The 12,979-nt window shown below is 35.1% G+C and overlaps 2 protein-coding genes across 2 annotated transcripts; one reads left to right on the top strand and one right to left on the bottom strand.

Moving 5' to 3' along the window:
• Positions 1-265: 265 nt before the first annotated feature.
• LOC138036214 (uncharacterized) lies at positions 266-823 on the top strand. Its single transcript, XM_068882566.1, has one exon. The coding sequence runs from the start codon at positions 266-268 to the stop codon at positions 821-823; it is 558 nt and encodes a 185-aa protein (XP_068738667.1).
• A 7,034-nt stretch (positions 824-7,857) lies between these two features.
• On the bottom strand, positions 7,858-9,111 carry LOC138036212 (DNA ligase 1-like). Its single transcript, XM_068882565.1, has one exon. The coding sequence runs from the start codon at positions 9,109-9,111 to the stop codon at positions 7,858-7,860; it is 1,254 nt and encodes a 417-aa protein (XP_068738666.1).
• Positions 9,112-12,979: the final 3,868 nt, after the last annotated feature.

The raw sequence follows: 12,979 nt of genomic DNA, 5'->3' as shown, positions 1-12,979 counted from the left end.
GGTGGTCAAAGAGGGGGATTCCTTCCTTTTCTCGTTCCGGCTTTGGGAGCATTGGCAACCGGAATTCTCGGTGGTGCTGCTTCATTTGGAACCAAAAAATTACTGGATAAAATGATAAAATAAAAGACGACACTTTATTTGAGAACAATCATTTTGTAAGAGACCTTTGAGAGAGTAACATATTAGCAATCATGTTTTCTTACATTTCTCAAGACAGAAAAAAAGGGGAGATGAAAAGACAAATGTGGAAGAAGAAAAAGGAAAAATGAAAACATTGAAGAAACAAAAAGAGGATACCGAAAATCTTAAAGAAAAAGTAGTTTCTGAGTTGTTGAGATCACAAAGAAATAACGAAGAAAAACAAAGTGAAGATGTTGATACAACAGATGAGTTGTTAAAGATACTAGAATTATTGGAAAGAAAAAGTGATGAATGTGAGCGAGAATTAGACGCCCATAAGCGACTATTTTCGATAATGATTGGTGGGGGTAATGTGCGTGGAGTGAAAGAAGAAGAAAGTGAAGAAAAAGAAGAAATGCGAGATATAGCACAAAAAAAGAGAGATAGTGTGAGATTAGATATTCTTAAAGATCACTCAGACAAAGAAAAAATGGAAGAAGAGATAGTGAAGTTAAGAGCTGTGAATACACAAATGATGCAATTATTAGGATTGAACCAATCAGAAGATAGTAGTGAAAAGGATAAAGCTTCTAGTAAAGGTGAAAAAGCATCATTAGCAAAGAAAAGACGAGTGGAAGAAGAAGATACACTTGATTCTCTTTTGGAAGGCTTGAAAAAAAGGGGAAAAAAGATTAAGAAATGAAGAGATTTGCTCAAGTCGAAGTTTTAGAAGAAGATATTGAAGGACCATCACCTAAATTACCTTTAATAGAAACCTGGGATCTAGCCTATCCAACCAAAATTTTTCCAGAACCTTATGAAACGACTTCTAAAAAGTTAACATTTGAAGTGAAAGCTAGAAAAGATAATTGGTTCATTCCCTCAGACATCCAACTACACATGAAGGTACAACCACGATTGGCGAACGGTAACCAACCACACGATCCAGCTAATGCTGCCAATGGAGCGAACGTTCATGCTCGTTTCATAAATGACATAGCTGGTATGATAATCAAAAGTATACGTGTTAAACCAAAAAGACAACATGATGTGGAAGTGATATCACCGTATTTAGCTTTTGAAGAATCCTTGAGATCCGATTTTCAGACTAGCAAGACGAAAAGGAAAGCGAACAATTACTATTTTATAGAGGATATGAACCGAAGATGAGTTATAATCAACATAAGGAAAAATGTGGATTTTCAAAAGCTGCACCTACTGCTGAAGAAAAGGTGGTTAAAGAGTTTGAAATTTATCAATACAATTTGGGGTGGATTCCAATCATAATAAAACCCTTACCCGGTTTTTTTCATGAGATTCATAAAGCTTTACCATCTTTGATGGACTATGTGATAGAAATTGACCTACAAGAGGATGGATTCATGTTGATAGCCAGAACAGGAGCTGACGATGGTGACGGAGCTGAACAAAACACTGCAGTATATCAAATTCACCCCAGCGAAATATTTTTATGGATCGATTATAAAAAGATGGGGGGAGACGAAGATGAAAAAAAAGTTTTTGCTCAAGATGATTTGATGTTTGACACCTTTGACAAGGTCAGATTAGTCTTCAGTAAGACAATTTCAGAAAGTAATGCGGCTGAAGGTGTAGTGATTTCGGATTGGACTTCCTTAGATGGGAGAATTCAGGACAGATTTTTTTTTGGAATGGTTGATGCTGCACAAGTGACACAGGCAAGCCACGTACAAGCTCCAGCACAATTCAAACCTTTCAACTGTAGCAAGATCCAATTATACATTGATGATCGTCCTATTTTTTCAAAAGGTCACATCAATTGGACAAATAATCTCTCAAACAGAAGATACATATGGGGCACTCAGTGTGACATGGTTGCAGACATAGGTGATTCCAAAAGAGTTAACATCGGGAATTTTCCTCGAGATAAAATCCAACATGGTAGGTTTGCCTATGTGGATTTAACTGCTAACAGAAAAAAGGGGGTGTCTAACACTGTTCGTAAAATTGATGGTATTTTCTCTGCCAGAGTTTGGTTTAGTGCAACTAACAACGCAAACAGACGACAACTTGTCATAGGTTGGTTTGAAAGAGGGGAACTAACGTGTGTTAATCCTCTGGATATTAGTTGGGCCCCAAAAGCATTCAAGGAACTACCAAGCAAGATTCCTGTCAAATTCAGCAATTTCAGAGACGGTTCAACCGTATAAAAAATGCACGATACTGTAGAACTTACTTTAGCTTGTTCAAAAGATGAACACATTTCAAAAAATAATTTTTTAGGAGTCTTCGCGGCGGACAAAATTCCTTACCATATTCCTTCTTTTTGTTGTTTCATTATGAATACAGATAAACATGGATTAGAAGGAGAACATTGGGTCGCTATTTTTTGTAAAGAAGGGAAGAAATTTTATTTTGATTCGTACGATGGAAACGAAATATATGGAAATGAAAACTGGAGACAGTTTTTATCTAGAGATTGGATTAGAAATAACATAGTCTTACAACAACTAGATAGTGACGTGTGTGGAGACTATTGTATTTACTTTTTAAAAAAAATGAGTTGTATGGAAACACCTAGTTTAGAATTTCTTAAGAAAGATTTTGATGTAGACGATCCATTTTCGAATGACTTTAGAGTGTGGGAAAAAGTGCATGCAACCTTTCCAAAGACTTTAGATAAAATAAGTCACGACGTTAATTTTGACGATGTCACGGATGAAAAATTAGTAAAAATAATTAGAGATAGCTTAAAAGAAAATAAGCAAATATGTAGACCTCGTAAAGATATAAAGACACGTGTAAGTAGAAAAAGAAAACATTTGTATTAAAATCATGGAACTGTGCGAACGTGTTTCGGCTCCTAAATTTACCCATCCGAGTAACATTGCTTTATACGGGAATACGGGTACGGGAAAGACTCACTTCTTGTATTCTCTACTCTCAAATGCCGACCTCTATTTTTCCACAAGAAATGGAGAAAGGATAAAGAAAATTGTATATTGTTATGGATCTATTTGGCAACCCATTTTTGATCAAATGGTGGAAAAAGGAATCATATTACACAAAGGTTTGCCAGATAACATTAAATTCTTATTTAATGAAGAAGAAAGACCAGGTATAATCGTATTAGACGATCTTCAATCCGAGATAGAAAACAATATAGAAACACAACACTTATTGACAAAAAACGCTCATCATTTAAATTTATCGAGCATCATTGTTTTTCAATCGCTCTTCCCACCAGGCAAGTATGCTACAGTCATGCGGAGCCAATTTGCTGCTTTAGTATTCTTTGGATTTAGAAACGAAATTAGTGCTTTACGACTTCGTTTTGTGACTACGTGCCTTCAAAAAAACATCTGGACTCGCTCATAAAACTTTATCGAATATGGACGGAAAGAAAAGGGGGCTATATGGTAATAGATAATCACCCCATGTCAGTATGTGGAACCGTTTCTATTCGTACAAACATTTTAAAAGAAGATCCCCCGACTCTCTCTTCATCATTCAAGTAAAGGTGATGGAAGAGTACACATCAAGAAATATAAGACTTTCTAAACAAAAATTCGTTCCTATTTCTCAACTAACAAACGGACAACAAATCATCTTTCAAGGTAAAGAAAGAAATCTTTATAAGGAGAAAGAAAACGGACACTTATATTTTCCATCGAATGAAAAATTAAGGCTACGACTAAAATATGGACAAAAATAAGACAAGATTTTATGAAAATTATGGTAAAATCAGAAAATTCGTTATAAAAGATTCAGAACTTGAAACAAACGACGAAGTCCTAGCAGTATCAGACTTGTTATACAACACCAGAAGCGAAAAAGAAAATAAAAAAGGACAAGAGATCGAGCCAATCGTTGAGCTTTTATCAAAAAGAAAGAAGATACCCATCGAAGTCAGAAAAGAAGCAATATTACAAGGAAGGGATACTATAAGAAAAGTTCTTCAAGCCTTATTTATAAAACATCTAGAGGAAGATGACAGCGATGAACGTCTTAGGTCGACCTCTATTTGAAGATAAACATGTCAAAGAATATCTTTTGTTAGGAGAAGATGAACTGCAACGTACAATGGATCAACAAAGGGGTGGGGGTAAGCAAGGAGATGAAAAAGAAAGATATCGTTCAGCAAACGATAAGACAATTACAGAAAAGACATATATAAATTCAGAAGAAGAAGAAAATTTTCCACTTGCAAAACAATTAGATAAGTGGAAAGGAATGGATAGAGATCATGTCTTGAATGCATTTCGAGAATACGTGATAATGAACAGATGGATCAAAGATTATCTAAGAAAAGGATCACCACTCCCTAACAATCTCGAATTCCAGGATGTTATAAAATATCTCCAAAAAATAAAGAAAAAATATAAATCCCAATTCATAGAATTAGGACTTATCGGTTACAAAAATGTTAAACCTCAAACCACTCCTCAATTCCGTGAAATTGGAGTTGGAAGAACAAAACCTCCCACACATTCGCTTGGAATTGGTCCAACCACTTCAACAAGTGCTGCCGGTCCGAGTCACGCGCATTCCTCGCTGTCTGGCTCTTCCACTCCAGCTCATGGGTGGGATAGTGAAGAAGAAGGATGGGATGAAGATACAAAAAGTGTGTTAAGTGAAATTTATAAAAAAAAGAAAAAGGAACATAAGTGGGATAGTGAAGAAGATAACTGGGGAGATGTGATAGAGAGTATAAATACATTTAATAAGGAACAAGCGAGTAAAGGAAAAAAAAAATTCCTGACAGAAAGTGATATTGATAATGCAGGAGAACTATGGATGAGCGGTGAACTTCAAGGACCTTATGATAGTGATGACAATGAGGAATTCTATTCAATAGCGTCACAAAAGGGGAAAGGTCGAAAACGTGTTTTAGACGAAGAGGATTATTATCCGTTTCCTGTTTTCAACAAAAAGTGGGTAAAGGTCGAATGAAGAAATGATATAAAAATGAGATGAAAAAACAACTTTATCACACTCCTTTCAAAGTGGTTTTTTAAGAATGGCCTCGTATCTGTTGACTGAAGCAGAAGTAGAGGAACACAAAACAAGAACCAAACCTACTAAAAACAGAATGGTAGTTTCAGACGACTCTTCAGATGACGAAGAACCAGATGAAAAACCCACTGAGTACGACAACGAATTCATCAACGACGGAGATCCAGATGAAGACGTAAACGCAGACCCCAAGAACACTTCAAAATTAGAAGAAATGGAAAAACAGCTGGAAGAAAAAAAGAAAGCGGGGAAAAAAAGAGGACGTCCACCCAAAGAAAGTGGAAATGAACCAAGGGTAATTGAAGTGAAAGCAAGAAAAGATAATATCATCTTTTTTTCTTAAAAATAACATTTTTTATTCATCTTTTTCATTCTTAAAAGAAGAGAGGAAAGAAGCAGTCAGAAATCCTTGTTATCCCTGCACCTCCATCGGTCTTAATAGAAGATGACAACGACGAAGATCCGGCAACAAAAGCAACATTAGAAGCATTAGCTAATATTAATTTTGATTGTCCAATTTGTAAGTCGCCTCTGAATGTGGGATCGACTAGAGAAAAGGGTACCTTTTATTGCATGTGCACATCTAGAGATTGTAACCTCGGTTGGCAAAGATCAGCTGCCGAATATGCCAAGTATATTCACGATATTAAGCAGAATGTGCTAGCTGAATTTAAGTATCCTCATCCAAGAGTGAGGTGTATCGATCACGGAAAAACAGCCACTTTGGTTCGTAGTTTTTCAAAAGTCGATTTCATTGATCAACGTCTTTTCTATGTTTGTGCAAACAAAAAAGATGATGGAGGAAAATGTGAATTTGTAAAAGCAGCCGAATTTTCCTCTAATTCAAAAAATGCTTTGAATGCCGAGGCTTGGTACAAGATGGAAGCCAAAAAACAAGTAAAGAGTAATAAAGAAGCTAAAGCAGGACTAGCTTATCACTTTCAAGAAGTAAGCAAACAACAACAACAAAAAGGAAAGAGAATGAAAAAGAATTAATTTTCATCAGATTCTCTTTGCACGAAGTTGAAGTTGAAAAGCAAAAAGATATTTTTTTCCATTTTTTCATCCATAAAGTAGGATTAACTTAGATTTTTCATGATGATTGTTAAGTAAAAGTAAGAAGTAAGAATAAAAAAGGTTGAAATCTCATAAAGTTTATTGTATTTTTTTTCTGATATTCTCTTTACCTCAGAAGTGGACAAGAAATGAACCACTCTCCCATAAATAAGTGGACAAGAAAAATGAGCCACTCTCCCATAAAAATAAGTGGACAAGAAAATGAGCCACTCTCCCAAGCGAACAAAAATGATGGGGGAGAGATACACCTTTTCTTTTTCTGGCCCGGCTGTGTATCGCAGACCGGGTTTGCCAACCCGTTAAGGGAGGTCTACCCCCATCTTACCCCAATATACCCTCCCAAACTATTTATATGAAAGAAGACAAAGTGATTCAAGCCATATGGTAACCCATCATCAGCACACGCATGCGTTTATTCTATTTTTAACAAATTTGTAAGATACGTGCACTCATCTCATAATAAAACAAAAGAAGTCCAAATTCCACCCTCACATAAGATACGTACACTCATCTCATAGTAAAAACAAAGAAGTCCAAATTCCACCCTCTCATGAAAAAACATTTCTGAACCTGACGACCTTTTAGATTTAATACCCCCAAAAAAGGAAATTTTTAAAATCTATCGTTCGATATAAAATGAAAAGGATATAATTTTATTCTATCACTTCACTCTCAAAGATTTTTACAAAAAGTGAAAAAACAAGTATCGACAAGATGAGGTAAGATATTCTCTTTACCCTTTTACTTCCACCTCATAAGCCAAAAGTCTCAGAAAGATTGAAATAGATCTTCTTTCTTTTTATTTCAGTTTATCAAAAAACCCTTCCACATATCCAAAAGGCCAAAGTCGTGTTGGAATTATTAAACGTCAACTAAAAACTAGTCCCACCGACTTCGAACCAATTTACTTAATCAAATCACCAGATGTGATGATATTAGACGACAAAACAGTGTTAGTAAAGGTAGAAGAACCAAACTCCCGAGAAACCATACCAATTGGTGTAGCTTGGGGAGACGAATTTCCAAAATCCCGCAATCATATCATCGCACTCTTCAACGTATATTTAGGTTTAGAACGCGATAGATACAATAAAACGTCGAAAATACGAGACATCTTGTTAAATTTGGAGTCTGTATGGACTGACGAAGTAGTCGTATCAGAAAAAGATCATCAACTGATGACTTTATTTACCCAAAGAAATAAAATGGTGTTAGTATCGCAGAGAGTCGTTCGGGAAGTGCCTCTTACAACTCTAGAAAGACAAATGGGGGTGAAAACTCTATCCCCCATTGTTGCACCAAATTATCTAATCTATGAAGGAGAAGGTGGACTCAAACTTCCTACCGACTTAGGTGCAAGAGTATTTGAATATCTGACGGATTTGAACATCCTCAAAGCTTCACTTTTCAATGAGAATCATTTCTTTTTTGAAGAGAAAACTTTGGTGCATTATGAAGTACTTAGGTGGGAAGGAAAAAACACAATACCAACTAAAAAGTGTCAAGATTTATTCTTTAGCGACCAATATTACACTCTAGTTGAAAAAAAATGTGGAAATTGTGACAACGATGTTTCACAATCAGTTGAAGGGATATACAAAGAACTACCCAAAGCAAGTACATTTCTTCTATGTGACTCGTGTCAAAAGAAGGTAAACATTTTTTTTACTTCTTTCGCTTAATCTTAAAAAACGGAGGGATTTCGTCTGCCTCACCGGCAACATGAGTCTCGATAAGATCCTTCATCTCTTTACCACTAATTAAACTTTTCTGAAAATCCCTAAAGAGAATCATCTTTTTTTTAGCGAGTCGGGTCAAGACTCCAACAATCTGGAGCCATTGAGCACTAGAGAGAACTTTTAGCTTGTCTAAACTTTCATCAAAATCCTTTTGACCTTCAATCGTCATAACATTAGTGAAAGAATAAGAAGACAATGTGCAAAAAGCCTCATACAACGCTTTTTTGGCAGATTTCGCCGGATCGGTTGGCTTAACAATAAGTTGTGTATTCTCTTCTTTTTTCTTTTCTCTCTTTCCATTAGAATGACAGTCCATTTCTTCAACCTGCTTTTCAAGTATCATTTTCTCTTCCTCTTCTTTCTTTTTCCTAGAAAGATTTTCAATTATCTTAGATGAAAAAACAGGCTTATCTGTTGTCATCTGCATCACCTGAGAAGAAACAGGATACCACGTTGTCAACAGTGTAGATTTCATCTTCTCAAGATGATCTTTCTGTTTCTTAGAACATTTTAAGATAGAAGATGCAGATGTGAAAACATCCATCTTTAACTGAGTCAAAACTGGTTGACTTTTAGCGACACGATACCTAGTATCGTCGATTAATGCTTTTACCAGCTGTGAACAATAAGAATATAAAAGATTAGAATTATTTTCTATCTGAGTGTCAATTAAATCCACAAGACTTGGAGTCATTTTCTTTTCATCTTCTTCTTCCTCTTTCATCTCATCTTGTGTGACACTCGTTTCGCTTTCACATTTTCCTTCTTCAATGACCTCAATAGAAACCGATTCTATTGGACACTCATCTTCTACCACAACTTTTGGCTTTCTGGGTTTATAAGATCTCTTCCTTTTCTCTGTCTCCTTCTTTTCCCCTGTCTCTTTCTTTTCATCAACTTTGGATTGTTTGTTCTTGTAAGTTCTCTTCTTCTTTGTCGTCTCGTTAACATTCGGCTGAAGCATCTCTTCATTTTTTCTCTTTTTTCCATTTAAAGGCTGTATCTCTTGTGAGAGAGGTACGAGATTCTGTGTCAACTGTTCACCAAGAAAAGTATCAAACGAAGGAAGAGGAAGAGCAGGTATATCCTGAACTGGATTTTGAGACACAACCGTTTGAGGCAGAGAAAATTGACCGTCAATTCCAAAGGTGTTCTTCAGCAATTGGTCACCAGCATCCATAGTGGGAAACATGGCAGACGCTGGTAAGCCATCGAATGCCGTTAAAAAATCCATTGACTTCGTGTCTAAACGATAAACTTGTTCCCCCATACAGATGACAATGCGAGTGAAAACAAATTATATGAAAACACGAATTTCTTATACTTCGTTTCTCCCGCCCTTTTAGGTGATTGGTGGAAATTGATGGTAAACATACCAGGATCACCAGGTCATCACTACTTGAGAGGAAATCCAAAAAGATTCCAAAAATTAGTTAATAAGTTCTATAAGGCTTCTAGCCATCACGGCTTTTCCCATTTGAAAGGGATTTTATCACCAGACAAAAGAGAGAAAATAAAGAATTTCCTTGACACAGGAGACAAATCCGTTTTAGAAGCAGACGACTTGTACTCCTATGTTTACACTTTTTTCCAAGAATTCAAATCGGAAAGAGAAAAAACAGATAAGATAACTTTCAAAGTCATGTTAAGACAGACCGCTATGCTTTTAGGGTACAAAGCGGAAGAATTCGTCATGGAAATTCTAAAGAAGAAAACAATCTACCAATTTCTAATAGAAAAATTAGAAAAAAGCAAGCTTATATACAATTGTCCCTCAGATAAAGGGCACGAGCTTTTTTATCTTGACAGTGTTATGTGTAAGGCCCCCAACCTATGTCACGTCTGTGCTCCCGCTCATGAATTATGTCAAGTGATGAGTGAACAAGTAAAGACAGAAAGTCCATATGCCACAATAGATGAGAAAGGGAGTGTAACTTACTACTCGACATGAAAAAACAAACGAACCAAAAATTGTAACTTTGGTCACTTTTATTTTCTACTTCTCATAATCTTTTTATTCATTAAAAATCGTAAAATTATTGAAGAAACTGTTCTGCATTCTTCTTTACATTAATAGCATGTCTCGACAAAAACTCCAACCATGATTTTTTCCCCGGTAAATTATCTATTGCCTTTACCATTTCATCATCTGCTTTCCATTTTTTCTTTATATCCGAACCGGCATCTGCATAAGCTATGTCGTGTCTGCGTGCAATTTTATCCAATCTATTAATACCCTGTTGACCTTTAGCCAATCGATATTCCAGATGCGTGCCAGGACCGAGAAACTGATAACCGGGAGGGTGAAATTCCATCCCTGATTTGGCTATCCACTTTTGAATGTCAAATCCACTTCCTTTCTGAAGTCGTTTCAATTTATTTGCAGCGGAATAAGCTGAAAGAATAGGTCCTAGTCCTTTATACCCATTATTCGGTAAAGGTTCTGCATCAAAATATGTTCCTACGATTCCACCCTTTTGACTTTTTCCTTTATTGAAAACACTCTTATTCGTTCCACACCGATTACATTTAAAAATAGAATAACCTCTACCCTTTGAAGTCTTGCCGTGTCTGACGAAACTTCCAGACGTGTGTTTACGACACTTTAAACAATAACTGTTCATTTTCGTGACTGATGTTAACTCGTACAAGTCCCAACTCAATATGAAAAAAAATCGGGTCGATAAGAAAAATATAGTGTGTAAGGATGTGAATCACAGGTAAATACTTTCCATTTCTTACAATCATCACATGTATAGATGGTAAAAGGTCTTCCACCCTTTGTCCGTTTCACTTTTAAGTAAACATCAAATGTATATTTATGACATCTAGTACAAAGCGATGGCCATATCTGTCTCCTCATCATTGATTCTTTAATATAAAGAAGGAAAATAATAGTTCATTTCTTGTTCTTCCTTTTCAAAAGTCAGTTCAACAGCCTCGTTTTTAAAGTAATAATGTCCTTCCACCTTTTTCATCAAATCCAAAGATCCAAAATGGAATGATTTGTTATAAAACGAAGCAAATCTTTCCAACCGTCCAATAGAACAACAATCTCGCGAATCTTTGTCTCTATTCCCACGAACCTTTCTCCACGCTTCCACAGGAGGACAGATCTAAAGAAAAAAGAAAATAAAGAAGGAATGCTCTTGGATTAATTTAATCATCCTAAAGCTTTTCTTCTTACTTTTTTATTCTTAATTCACAAACCTGGTTGTGGCGAAAACACTTATCCAACCCTCCTAACTCGTCTTCAATAGCTCTCTGCCGTTTGCGATACAATGCAAATTGATATAACTTTTCTCTTTGTACAGGTAATTTTAAGAATGATCTTGCCATTTCAGAAACAGTATCACCAATAATCTCTCTTCTCTTTCTCTTACGATGTGACATAATTTAGCTACAATACTTGACACCGATGATTATAAAACTAGGAGACTGATCTATCCCCAGAGATGATCAAACAAAAATGACTGAGGTGTCTTACTGATACGTAAAATAAGAATAGATCAATCATGTAAAAGGAATCAACATTACTCTAAACAACATTGTTTGTCTCAGCCATTTTGGCTTTTAACCCAAATGACTGAAACCAACAATCTTGACTAAGAGTTATAGTCAATGATAAAGCAGAGATAACTTTTCTGTTTTGACTCTGAGATCGATGTTTCTATTCTATTTCAGAATCAAAGCTGATAAGTAATTTCTGAATATTTTTTAAAAAATAAAATAAAATAAATAAGACAAGTAGAAAAAACGGGTCAAGCGCGAAAGGAATGTGTTTATCATCATTCCTTTTGATCTTGGCACGTTTTTATTTAATCTTTTCCCACCCAAAAATTGTTTGAGAAATAACGTTCTAAGAATAAAAGATGGTTTTTTAAGTCAATCGCTTTTGTTCTTGGAATGTTCTTTCTTACAACCCTCAAAGTTAATAAAGATAAAAAAAATTATAATTATTTTAAATGAACAGACAGTACACAAGAAGAAAAAGAACTTTTAACCAGTACCTTTTTCTGCTTGTGTGCTTGTCTATACATTTTATTTTTCACAAAATATGGATAACAAAGATAAAAATAATAAGGGAAGTAGGACACAGATTATTCATTAACCTGTCTTCTACTTCTTTTTCTAATTTTATCTTAATAAGTCATTATTTCATCTACAGTAAGAAAACAATCAGAGATTAGAAAAATGAGGCATGACGAAAGCTACATTTTATTTTAAATATGACTTTCGTCACATCTCTTTTTCCCAATCTCCTTAACACCCACTGGATATTCTTTTAAAAAATAACTTAACGTAACTCACTTAGATATATAAGGGACTAAGAAGAAAAGAAGAAACAAAAATCATCAACAAAGGCGACGAACAGCGGATTTTTCTTCTTGTTCGTCTCCATTGTCAATGATTATCTTCTACCACTGTGAATAATTTTTAAATTAAAAGGAAAAAAGAGAATAAGAATCGTCACCAACAAGGAGAAAACATAGATTTATTCTTTTTTATCCCTGCTGGTTGACTATTTTATCTCTCACCACACAAGATTAAGATAATTTTAAGTCCAAAATAAAAGAAAAAACCAAAATCGAATAACACAAACTACGACGCACAGAAATTTATTTTCTCCACGTTCTGGTTTGTGTCATTTGACGGCGGTCTAAACAAGACAAAGACAGAGAAGAAGGAAAAAGACCAAAAGTCGAATAACACAAACTACGACACAACGATTTACTCATTGTGTTTTGATTTGTGGTATTTTTAACGGTCTATCATAAATATTAAGGTAAGTAAATAAAAATTGGTTTCCTTCCACCATCACAAATCGATTACATTTAAAAGAGAAAAGAGAGACGGCATAAGATAAGATATATTAAAATATCTAGCTTAAGTCGTCTTTCATTTTTCTTTTAATACTAAAAACACTGGAATTTTTCTAAGAAACTACACCCCTTTTCCACGAACAACTCCACTTAATCCTCATTAGCATATTTTCACCCACATTCCTTCACCTAATTAGCATAAAAAGTGACCATTTTTTCTCTATA

The sequence above is a fragment of the Montipora capricornis genome, unplaced genomic scaffold (assembly GCF_036669925.1).
Source record: "Montipora capricornis isolate CH-2021 unplaced genomic scaffold, ASM3666992v2 scaffold_468, whole genome shotgun sequence".
In the NCBI taxonomy this organism is placed as follows: Eukaryota; Metazoa; Cnidaria; class Anthozoa; order Scleractinia; family Acroporidae; genus Montipora; species Montipora capricornis.
Note: the sequence above shows the minus strand (reverse complement) of the source record. Positions and strands in the feature narration are given on the sequence as shown.